Genomic DNA, 11,683 nt, shown 5'->3' on the forward strand with positions numbered 1-11,683 from the left:
TTAATCGGGACAGTGGATGGGTCTCACGTTACGTGCGCGGTTGAATTTTCACACGGGGGTCGATCAGTTGATCGATCACATGTGGTGGTGGTCGATCAGGTGGTCGACCACCAAAGTGACATGGGCGTTATAACGTCACATTCATTGCAGATGCTCTTATATATACTACTCGTAAATATGTCTCTTTTTTTTTGTTTTTTAATTAATCCAGGTATTTCACTCTTGCGATAAAATATCTCCCAACTGTTTCATGAGCATCAAATATTTTGTATTACCGCCGACGACAATGCACGCAACAATGATCATCATTGTTGTTGCGTGCGTTGTCGTTATCATTGTTGCGTCCATTGTCGTCTATCATTTCTGAAATGATAGACGACAATGCACGTTGCAATCATCATATTATTGTACCATATTTTTCATGATGTTTAATATTATATTTTATTTTATTTTGATAATCTAGATGTGTGTGTATATATATATATATATTGATAATTTAAAGGTTCTGATGGAATAGACGATGCCCGCAACAATGATTGTATCATTGTAATATATTTTTCTTGATGCATATGCTTGTACGGTCTTTTTTATTTGTTTATTAGAAAAATTCAGAACACTGAGGTTGATTTTTAAAATATTCATCTTTATTAAAATTTATCTATCTTTTTAATGTAAATTATAGTAACCGTTTTAAGATATTTGTACCATTTAATATTCTAATGAGATCTTGTCGTTTCTTTTGTTGGCTTAGATGAATAATTAATTAAATTGAAATTGAATAAATTTATTTTTTTATAAAAATTAAACAAATCTATAAAAAATTAATTAATGTGATCAAAAATTTAAATAAATAATTTTTAAATTGAATCGATAAAAAATTAATTAATTTGATTGAAAATTAAAGTAATTAACTTTTTTATGACGCGAGATCATCACTTCTGGTTCGGTTTAATAATTAAATTGATATTTTAAATTTAAAATCAAATTGAACCAACCAATTAATTGATATTTTTTTTAAAAAAAATAATTTTAAATTAATTAAATTGAATTTTTTTATTTCGGTTGGTTAAATCGATTAATTCTTAATTCGATATTTTGTCGGCCCTGCTCTTCATTACTTAAAAATGATAAATCCCAGTCAGTCTCATGAACTCAATCCCTGGAGGTGGCCGGTCCGATCCCACGGAAGTTTCCCACCGACCACCAGGGTAAATCGGGAAGCGCATACGACGGTCAATCCAGATGCCCAGCATCCTTTGATTGCGTTCTCCATTTGGAGGAAAATTCCTGTAAATACGCCGTAGCTAGGGATCGAACCACGGGTCCCTAGGGTCTGGATGTCCTACCGTTGCACCATTGCCCCGGGGACGTCCTGCCCTTCATTACTAATTATAGTGCTCGTGGTTTATTGAATATAAAATGATATTATCGCCTTAAACAGCATCATTAAGATCAGATTACCTGGAGTCCCGTCACCTCCCCCGAAACCTAGATCCATCTCCTCCGCCGCTGCGCCACCGCCATGAACCCCCCTCGTCACCGCGACGAGAACGTCACAGGAGCCAGCCGCCTTCCTGCGAAGCCGCCTCAGACGGCATCTACCCCCATCACCGCCGCCGAGGTCGCGGAGGAGTTCTCCCACCACCACCCCTCCGTCGCCCGCCTCAACAACGGCAGCTTCGGCAGCTGCCCCGCCTCCGTGTCCGCCGCCCAGCTCCGCTGGCAGCAACTCTTCCTCCGTCAGCCCGACGAGTTCTACTTCCACCACCTCAAGCCCGGCATCCTCCGCTCCCGCGCCCTCGTGAGGGACCTCGTCAACGCCGCCGACATCGAAGAGATCTCCCTAGTCGACAACGCCACCACCGCCGTCGCCATCGTCCTCCAGCACGCCTCCTGCGCCTTCCGCAAGGGGGACGCAGTCGTCATCCTGCACTACGCCTACCCCGCCGTCAAGAAGTCCATCCACGCCTACATCATCGCCCGGTCCGGCGGCCACGTCATCGAGGTGCCGCTCCCCTTCCCCATCTCCTCCGACGAGGAGATCATTCGCGAATTCCGCAACGCCCTGGATCAGGCCGAGGCGGAGGGACGGAGGGTCCGCCTCGCCGTGATCTGCCACGTCACCTCCATGCCCAGCGTCGTCGTCCCCGTCAAGCAGCTCACGAGGATCTGCCGCGAGGCGGGCGTCGACCAGGTGTTCGTCGACGGCGCCCACTCCGTCGGCAACGTCGAGGTCGACGTGCAGGACATCGGAGCCGATTTCTACACCAGCAATCTCCACAAGTGGTTCTTCTGCCCTCCCTCCGTGGCGTTCCTCTACGCCAGAAAGGCTTCGACCTCGCCGCCGCCCGCTCTGCACCACCCGGTCGTCTCCCACGAGTACGGCAACGGCCTACCGACGGAGAGCTCGTGGATCGGCACCCGCGACTACAGTCCCCAGCTCGTGGTGCCGTCGGCCATGGAGTTCATCAGTCGGTTCGAGGGCGGGATCCAGGGCATCCAAAAGAGGAACCACGAGAGCGTGGTGAAGATGGGCGAGATGCTGGCGGCTGCATGGGAGACGCTCCTCGGGTCGCCGCCGGGGATGTGCTCCAGCATGATCATGGTGGGATTGCCCAGTGGCTTGGGGGTTTCGAGCGAGGCGGATGCTCTGAATCTACGGAGCTTGTTGAGGGAGGAGTTCGAGGTTGAAGTTCCAGTTCACTTTCATCCTCTCGCAGGTGGGAGAAATGGCGTCGCTGGCTTTGTGAGGATTTCTCACCAGGTGTACAATGTGGAGGATGACTATTATAGGCTCAGAGATGCAGTTCTTCAGCTGGTGCGCGATGGCATTACTTGCTCGATGATTCCGACCGCCTAGTCTCTTTACTAGAAACCAAAGGCATTGCATCTATGAATGTATTTTTGTGTCTTGCAATGCAGGTTTAGTTGAGAAGAGGGCGAGCAGCAGCATACAGAAAATTGATCTATCTACTTTTTACCTGGCTCAGAAAATAGAAATAAAACAAACTTATTGTCTGATTTGTCTATCCATGTTGGCTAAGATTGAGCTATGCTGTCTGAAAACTTGGAGACGAGAAACGGGAAACGCGGAAAAGGAAACGAGAAACGGCAATAGTTGAAGTTTCGGATTTTAGAAACGTCAAAGTTTACTCCCACTGCCGTCTGCCGGCGTTACAAATCTCGTGGGATCTTATCTAATAATTTTACGAATCCAATATAGTTAATTAATGGGATAAGTTAGGGCATTGTAAGATGATAATTGAAATGGAACTGTGGCCCACTTTAAAAGCCTGTCAGTGGCCCACTTTAAAGACGGTGGAGTTCATTGAAAAGGTATGAAGAGATGGTGGAATTCATTGAAAAGGTGACGGGCTTAAGGCTGCTGTTGAAGCGCTCATCTTCTCGTTGATTGAAGTAAGCAATTTTAAAGTTAGGCACTTCACGCAGATAGATGGTCAATGTTGGCTCGTTCTGCCTACGTAATGCGAGGATGGTCTGCTAGCTCCTGCAGTAGCACAAGAGGGAGCCGACCTGAGATCAGCCCTAATCTCGCTCCGAGCACCCGATCTAGCTTAGGAGCTTTAGAGAAGCCCCTGGAGAAAGATCTTATAAGCCCCTAAACCCGCAACTCGAGCTGCAACACTCAAGGGTCCTTGCAGACCTGCGGTTCTTTCTCTAGGTAGGGGCGGCAGCGGAGCAAGGGGAGGAGTTCACAGTGGAGGAACGCAACCTTCTCTGTGGCATACAAGAACGTCGTCGGCACCCGCCGTGCCTCGTGGCGGATCATCTCGTCCATCGAGCATAAGGAAAAGAGCCGCGAGAACGAGGCCCACGTCTCATCGCCGTTTCTGGTAAGTTTTCACGGATGGAAACGTTTCCCAGCGTTTCGGAAACGGGGACGCTGGGGTAAACGCCGTTTCCAGACAACGTAGGTTGAGACAATATGCTCTTATCAACATAGTGATACCGTACCTCCAAAAAATCCCTTAGGAGGTTTTCTGATAGAGGTCATTTCGACGATAAAATGGATCACTATAAAAAATTTATCCACTATAATTTTTCGTATGGAGCCGCTAAGGTGACGGATTTCACCTTTTGCAGAAGAGTATTCGATTAAAATCGAATCAAAGCAAACTAAATTAATCAAAACCGAACTGAATTTTTTTAAATTAATCGAACCAATCAAATTTTCAAATAAAAATCGAAAAAACTCAATTGATAAAATAATTAATTTGATTTTTAATCAAATTAATCAAAATAATCAATTTTTTTTAATATATAAAAATTTTATCAACTAATTAAAGTTTTATAAATTTACTTACCAATAAATTTATAAATTATTTTTTTTATTTCAATTAATTCGATTTATTCAATATAACCAAACAAGAAATTTTAAAATTGATTGAACCGAATTAATCGGTCGATTCGATCAATTTATTTGATTTAATCGAATGTTTGCTCACCCCCTAGTGTGTTTGACAGTTATTTTTCATCTTGAATCTTATCTTAATTTCGATAAATAAGATAGCTCATGGATTGTCCCTCTGAAACAAGCTCTGGCCCTCGAGGCATTGTTAATCTGAAAATTTCGACATGATTTATTGACAGACTGAAGAGAAGTACCTTCGAGAATTTCATTGTCGAGGGTTAGTGGTAGAAAACCGTCGCGCAATCTTCACTAGGCAATGCCATTTTGTTTCTGTGACATTGCCATGACGTTGAAGTTCATCGAGTCAGGATTCTTCTCGATCGTACCTTTTATAACTTTAGCAGCATCCTATGAAACACACAACCATGTACGCAATTAAACATTTATGATTCAGGTGCAATAAAAAAGAAGAGTTGTGGTTAGTTTGAACTTAAAATGATGCAAACTCATCATAAAATGAAATATTGAATAACAAATTAACATGTTCTATATAAGAGCAACTTCAACTAAGGAGTGAAACAATGCTAATGCCATAAAAAAGGAGAAAGCAAGGTCAATTATAACCAAAGGAGGATGAAGAAGAAACAAAGTACCACCTGCAACAAAGTGTGAGGGGATGTAGGACCGTGACTTAGAGGTTTCGATTTCCTTCCATCAAGTTCATAAAGTTCTCCTGAAAATTGAAGAATAAAAGTAATGCATTCTTCCATTAGATTAACTGAATGTTCCATTTACAACTACTAAAGGATAAGAAACATCGTCCTTACCATCGATGCATGTGAAGCAAACATAATGCTCATTTACAACTGAAGAAGCCTGAAGAAGAAATGGTACGTTGTTTAAAGACTTTAGGGAAAGTATTAAATGAAACATAGCTTACAGGAAATGGTGATATTTTGTTAACCAGTGAGAGCTAATATGTCATTTTAAGATTAATTTGATTTTGGTCCCCATAATTCCATACTTCTCCAACTAGATCCAATAGCTCACAAAATTACTAATAGAACCTAAACAATTTCATGTGAGAAGAATATTAAAGTTTTACCTAGGCATGTACTGGACCAAGGAGTAGATGTTTTAACTGAATAGTCGAGTCAATTCCGTAGTTGACTAAATTGGAATTCAATCAACTAAAATTGTCTAAGTCAATTGGTTTGAGTTAAGTCGACCAAAATGGTCATGAGTCGACACAAGAATTGTTCTTTACAGGATAAGGTGCAACTGAAGCTAAGTCATCGACATAAATAATTGAAAAGCATGTTCCTCATTCTGCCATTAGCTTTAGAAGCAATGGAAAAAAGATCATGCGTAGAAGGAACCTGTGTGTCCCCAGCAGTAGCTGCAAGAGAATGTGCATCCTCCATTTCTCGGTCCTTTTCCAAAAAGGCAGCACGCTGATAAGCAAAGGGGCAATCGACAACATTAAATGATCAAAAAAATGAAAAGCTCAAAACTTTATCTGGGAAATTGGAAAGTTATCATACCAACCTCAAATGGATCCAATCTGGCTGTCAATTTAAAAAATCTATCCAAAAAAGAGTTCTCGGCTACACGAACAGAAACCAAGATATAAGCAAATGAAATACAAGAGCAACACCATAGGCCACTAATAGAAAAGCAACATAAATAAGAATGTTTTGGATTGAGTACTAGTTGTACAAATGCTAGCTTCCTACTACAGCATTGCTAGTCTTCTCTTAGACCTTATATTGTTCCTAAGTCGAATCTGTATAAGGTTTTGCCATATTATGTTGGGACCCCCTACAATAGAGTGCAATCTCGATATAACATATGTTGAACTCTTTGCATATCAGTTGACTTTACGAATGCATCTCTAAACATTTGTCTTCCAATTTCCTCAAAAAAACTGTGGCCTTACGTTATAACTACCAAATCCTTCTACGATTCTCTAATGAGTAAATTGAAGTGTCAATTTCAAAATCATAGGATAACTATGTAATCCTCATGGACTTTTAATTTTGACAATTTAAAATTTTTAAATGTAATTTTATGACACCAATTCTTGAAGTGATCAAATTTTCTTAAGTAAAAGAATCTACAAGTAAGATCAAACGATGGCATACATTAACTAAGGCAAAAGTTGATAACAAATTAACAAATTTCTGGCTTGCAGGGTCCTATAGCAGAATGTACACCAAGCAGAGTAGTGGCTATCCTATTGTGATTATGTATATGTAGCAAAACATTACTCATCACAGTCAATCACAAGTAATTCTGCTAACACCAACAAATAGTTCGTTCAAAAAAACACACATAACCCATATTTATACGGTGAGAACGCACCTAGCTTGATTTGTGAAGTTGCATTTCCCACAGCATGAAGAACGGCGATAGTTCCACAAGCATTAGCCACAGTTTGTTTCAGAAAATATACATTCGCATTTAGTTCCTATTAGACGAAATGCAACAACCTTAAAGAAGATCCAAAAAGGAACAATATAATGAACAACCTACAAATTCAAAGGTTGTCAGACAAATTTATCTTCACTCACTCCCCACACAATGATATATTCCTGAATGGATGATTCACCCATTTTCTAAAACACATAGCTTAATGATTTCTCCCAATTGTAGGCTTCATCATTAATCACCAAGGCATGTCAAATAGTTGACAAATGCTCTACTAACAATTAGGAGTGTTCTTGCATATTCATGTTCCAAATCAAATTGCAAAGATTTTTGAAAGAGTCCAATAACTATAAGCACATACTAATCTCATCTAAGAGTAATCAGGATCTAAAAATTCACAGACTACATCATAAATAAGATATCAAACCATAGTTCCTCTTGATATACACATTCATAAATATCATGCATTTGAGCATAACTGATAGACAGGTAGCTAATTACTACATATTGAAGAAACTAGGCGAGGCATTGCATACCTTACTTAGTTTCTCGGAGGTTTGTTCTTGATCTTCTACCTTCCCAGCCTCATCCTTTCACAAATTAGAAAAGCAAAAAAATCGATAGTGAGGTACGAGATCTAAAAGAGCCTCAAACTAACAACAGCAGCACCTGAGTGGAAGATGGGAAAAGAAACAGCACGGCAAGCACAGGCTTCGGGACCATCAACAAGAGCTCGTCATCCAAACCATACACATCGTTGAACTCCACTTGATCCTCCGGAACACCGAGGCCCCAAACGAACTGCAAATATTAAGAAACGAAAAATTGGGAAATTCCTTGAAAGAGATTTCTCCCCGTGATCGAAGATTTCTTCTTCCCAAAGAAAATGAGGGATTCGCACGCTAATTCCCCCAAACGTCGACTGAAATTTTTGTTTTCAGAAACTGAACGAAATAGATTGCTTCTTCCTTTTCCAGGAGGAATCCAAACAAGCAAGAGGCCAGATCGAAGGAAAGATGGATGGATTCAGGAGGAAGAGGAGGCACCTGGTTCATCACGTCGGGATTTGCTTCGAGAGGAAGCCACCGTTTCGCCTGCTGCAGCGAGGCCATCGTCGGCGTCGGCTCGTTTGCATTTTTCCTGATTGAACCGGATCACTCTATATATATGAGAGCTGCTTTTCCCACCCCTCACACCGCACCCCCTCCCTCCCACTTCCTCTCTCTCCCCTTCTACTAATGACATTTCTATCCTCTTTTTTTTATTTATTTATTTTTTATTTTTTTAAATTTTTATTTAGTTTTGTTTTTTAAATTAATTTTATTTAAAAATAATTCTCATATATTTTTAATTTTATTTAGTTTTATTTTTTAATTAATTTAATTTATTATTTTTTCATCAATACGATATTTTTTTCAATTTTATTTAGTTTTATTTTTTAATTAATTTAATTTATTATTTTTTCATCAATACGATATTTTTTCAATTTTATTTAATTTTTATTTAGTTTTATTTTTTAATCAATTTTGTTTATTGTTTTTTATCAATACTTTATTTTTAGAATTTTATATAAATTTTATTTAGTTTTATTTTTAATCAATTTTGTTTATTATATTTTTTTCTATTTTATATAAATTTTATTTTTTAATTAATTTTATTTATTATTTTTTCATAATACATGTATTTTTTCAATTTATTATTTTTTAAATTTTGTTTTTTATTGATTTTAAGTGTCAAAATACAATTTATTATTTTTTAAATTTTATTTTTTTATTGATTTTAAGTGTCGAATTAGGAAGGTAATTTAAAAAAGAGAGAGATTCTGACCTATGTTAAAAATTATATAAAATCAAAAAAAAAATTTGATAAAAAAAATAAACAAAATTGATTAAAGAAATAAAACTAAATAAAAATTAATAATAAAATTTAAAAAATAATAAACAAAATTAATTTAAAAATAAAACTAAATAAAATTATATATATATATATAAGTATTAATGAAAAAATAATAAACAAAATTAATTTAAAAAATAAAACTAAATAAAAATTAATTAAAATTAATATATATATATATATATAAGTAAAATAAAATAAAAAACAAAGAAAAAAAGGGTAAAAATGTCATTTGAATGGGAGAGAGAGAGGAGGGGAGGGGGGTGTGGTGTGAGGGGGGTGGGAAAAGCAATTTGCTATATATATATATATATATATGGAAAATATTTTTAATATATATATATATATATATATATATATATATATATATATATATATATATATATATATATATATATATATATATATATATATATATATATGTCATTTTTTTGAAATATAAAAAGAATAAAATTTGGAAAGAATGAAAATATTAAAAGATATTAAAAGATTAAAATTGTAAATTAATTTATAGATTTATAAACTCTCATATCATTTATGATATCCAATCATATTTTAGTAAAAACGAAAAATGTATATTACTAATAAAAAATAATTTTCAATTAACATCAACAAATTTGGTCAAAAACAAAGTAGAAACTCAATATTGTTCATTTTCTTAACTTGTTAATGCGATTTCATTCATAACCTAATGAAATTTTAGTTGGTTTAATTTGTCAATTTTAAATTAAGTGGAAGTAATAAAATTAAAATTATTTTATCAATATAAGCTTCATTTATTATAGTTTTAAAATGTATAATTTTTACATAGAATATTAAATTTAAAATAGGAATGAAATCACAAATTATGGTCAAATTTCAATTTGATAATACACTAATTTAGTTTAATTCAAGTTCTAAAAAAACTAACATAATAATTTAATTTTGCACTAAACTAGATTATATTCATAAAATATCATAATTAAATATTTTTTCATACTTAAATAAAAATAAGCATTTAAAAAATAACCTGAGCTGAGATAAAAATTTTAATTTAGTCCAATTATTTTGCCATATCACAATTAATTTAGGTTCATTTAGAATTGATTTATTGTACATCAAGCTAAATCAATCAAATTTTTATATTTTTTATTAAATGTAATAAATAATTTGTCCTTTATATTTGAAAAGAAAATTTAGAAGATTCAATGTTCTAATGTACCTTCATTTAAGGTGGAGCTAAACAAACTAAAATAGGTAGGTGTAGCTTTGGGTCATCCAACTATTTTAGGTGTAACTTTGTCGAATCGATGACTATCTCTCACTTTCCTAATATAGCATAGCTCGTTAGTCCATTAGGAACATCAGCTCTACTATGATATGTAGAACCAATGGGCTAGAAAGGGGGATGAATAGCGTGATTTTTTTCGTTCATTCATTTGTTACTAACACAAAAACAAATAACAACGAATATTAGAACACAATACAAAAGACTCACGAATTTACTTGATTTCTAATCTCCCAAGATTAGTACGTTTAAAACTATATACGAGAAAACGTCCGTCCACTAATAGTCTTTTTTCCAAAACTTTTCCGGAAGCAAAAAAAAATCCATCTTATAATCCAAAATAATAATAAGAAATTACAAGTACAAAAATAAGACTAAAAAAGAAAATAATCAAACAATCATGTAGTAGTCGATCCGGAAGTCATGAACGCAACACATCTCCCTAGAGCTTCCTAGATCGCATGAAATTGGCTTTGTTTTCGTTCAGCAACACCACATGATAAAGGATTGGTAAAAGAATAGTTGTCCTTGTGGTGCACGTTGAGGCTCTTATAAAGATTCTTCCGAGCACCCCGAACTGATCCGATCCAATCTTTGATCTTAATCGGGGCCGATTCTTTTTGATCCATACGTTTAGATCATATAGAGGCGCCTGGACCATCCGAGACACCTGGATCAGATTCAAGTGTCTGGATATGTCCTAATCCAGACGCCTAGACCTCACTGGGTCACCTGGATTATTCCGATCGCCCAGATCCAATAGGGGCGTCCGGAACCAGTCAATCAGATTTGACTTGAGTTGACTTTCGAATTTGGTTCCGCTACTTTTGTTTGCTCCTCTTATGCTTTCTCAGTCTTGCTTCCAACTCTTGATTCTTACAAGATTAACATACAAACAAACAAACCTAAACCTATTTATAATCCGTCTAACCTACTAGGCTTACCTAAATCTTGCTCTGTAGGTCTAACCTACTAGGTTTATCTGTGTCTAACTTTCAATTAAGACTAGTCACTTCCATATGTAGACTTATCACCTATCAAATATCCTATCACCCTTGATCTGTTTAGATTTTCCCTTACCTAACTCTTCAGTTAGGACTAATCACTTTCATAGGTAGACTTCTCATCTGCAAACATCTGATCACCCTTGATCTGTTTAGATTTTCCCTTGCCTAACCTCTAGTTAGGACTTCCTTGTCCAACTTCACTCACCAAGACTTCATGTCCAGCTTCACTCACCAGATCTACCCAACTTTGCCCAGGTCTTGTTTGTCCAATCTCCAACTAGGACTTCCTCTGCCTAGCCTTCAGTTAGGACTTCTCCTGTCTAGCCTCCAACTAAGACTTCTCACTAGTTTTCTGGTCAAACTGACCTGACTATACTTCACTCACATCCAAACATTAGATCTTGTTTAAAGCAACTCTTGATCAAACTGATCAGATCTAAATGTAACGTCAAACATTGAAATCCTCGAAAGTATACTGATGCTCCCTGCACCAACATAATCATCATAATGATTGAGTCTTCACCTAAGTTAAATCTACCATCTCCCAAGGATATATGTCACTCGATTCTCATAGTTCACACAAAAGCTTACCTTCCATAAGTTGATCTTGTCACCAAGGTCATCTCCTGCTCCTCTTCAGTCCCTCAGATACACCAAATCCCCAGCTCGCTTCATGTATCATCTTTCACTCTTCCCCTACATAGTTCGTCTTCT

General features: G+C 36.8%; 2 protein-coding genes across 2 annotated transcripts; one reads left to right on the top strand and one right to left on the bottom strand.

The window, feature by feature from the left end:
- The first annotated feature begins 1,456 nt into the window (after nt 1-1,456).
- On the top strand, nt 1,457-2,998 carry LOC141822068 (putative L-cysteine desulfhydrase 1). Its single transcript, XM_074709488.1, has one exon. It carries the CDS (start codon nt 1,523-1,525, stop codon nt 2,858-2,860), a length of 1,338 nt encoding a protein of 445 aa, XP_074565589.1. The 5' UTR covers nt 1,457-1,522; the 3' UTR covers nt 2,861-2,998.
- Nucleotides 2,999-4,472: 1,474 nt separating this feature from the next.
- LOC141821408 (ubiquitin carboxyl-terminal hydrolase 3) lies at nt 4,473-7,950 on the bottom strand. Its single transcript, XM_074708841.1, has 9 exons — nt 7,849-7,950; nt 7,472-7,603; nt 7,339-7,392; nt 6,737-6,842; nt 5,921-5,979; nt 5,752-5,826; nt 5,200-5,248; nt 5,029-5,105; nt 4,473-4,780 (listed from the first exon to the last, which is right to left on the bottom strand). Exons 1-9 carry the CDS (start codon nt 7,912-7,914, stop codon nt 4,682-4,684), a joined length of 717 nt encoding a protein of 238 aa, XP_074564942.1. The 5' UTR covers nt 7,915-7,950; the 3' UTR covers nt 4,473-4,681.
- Nucleotides 7,951-11,683: the final 3,733 nt, after the last annotated feature.

Source organism: Curcuma longa, chromosome 2 (assembly GCF_044706935.1).
Source record: "Curcuma longa cultivar G26 ecotype Majalengka, Jawa Barat chromosome 2, ITB_CL_G26_1.1, whole genome shotgun sequence".
Classification (NCBI taxonomy): Eukaryota; Viridiplantae; Streptophyta; class Magnoliopsida; order Zingiberales; family Zingiberaceae; genus Curcuma; species Curcuma longa.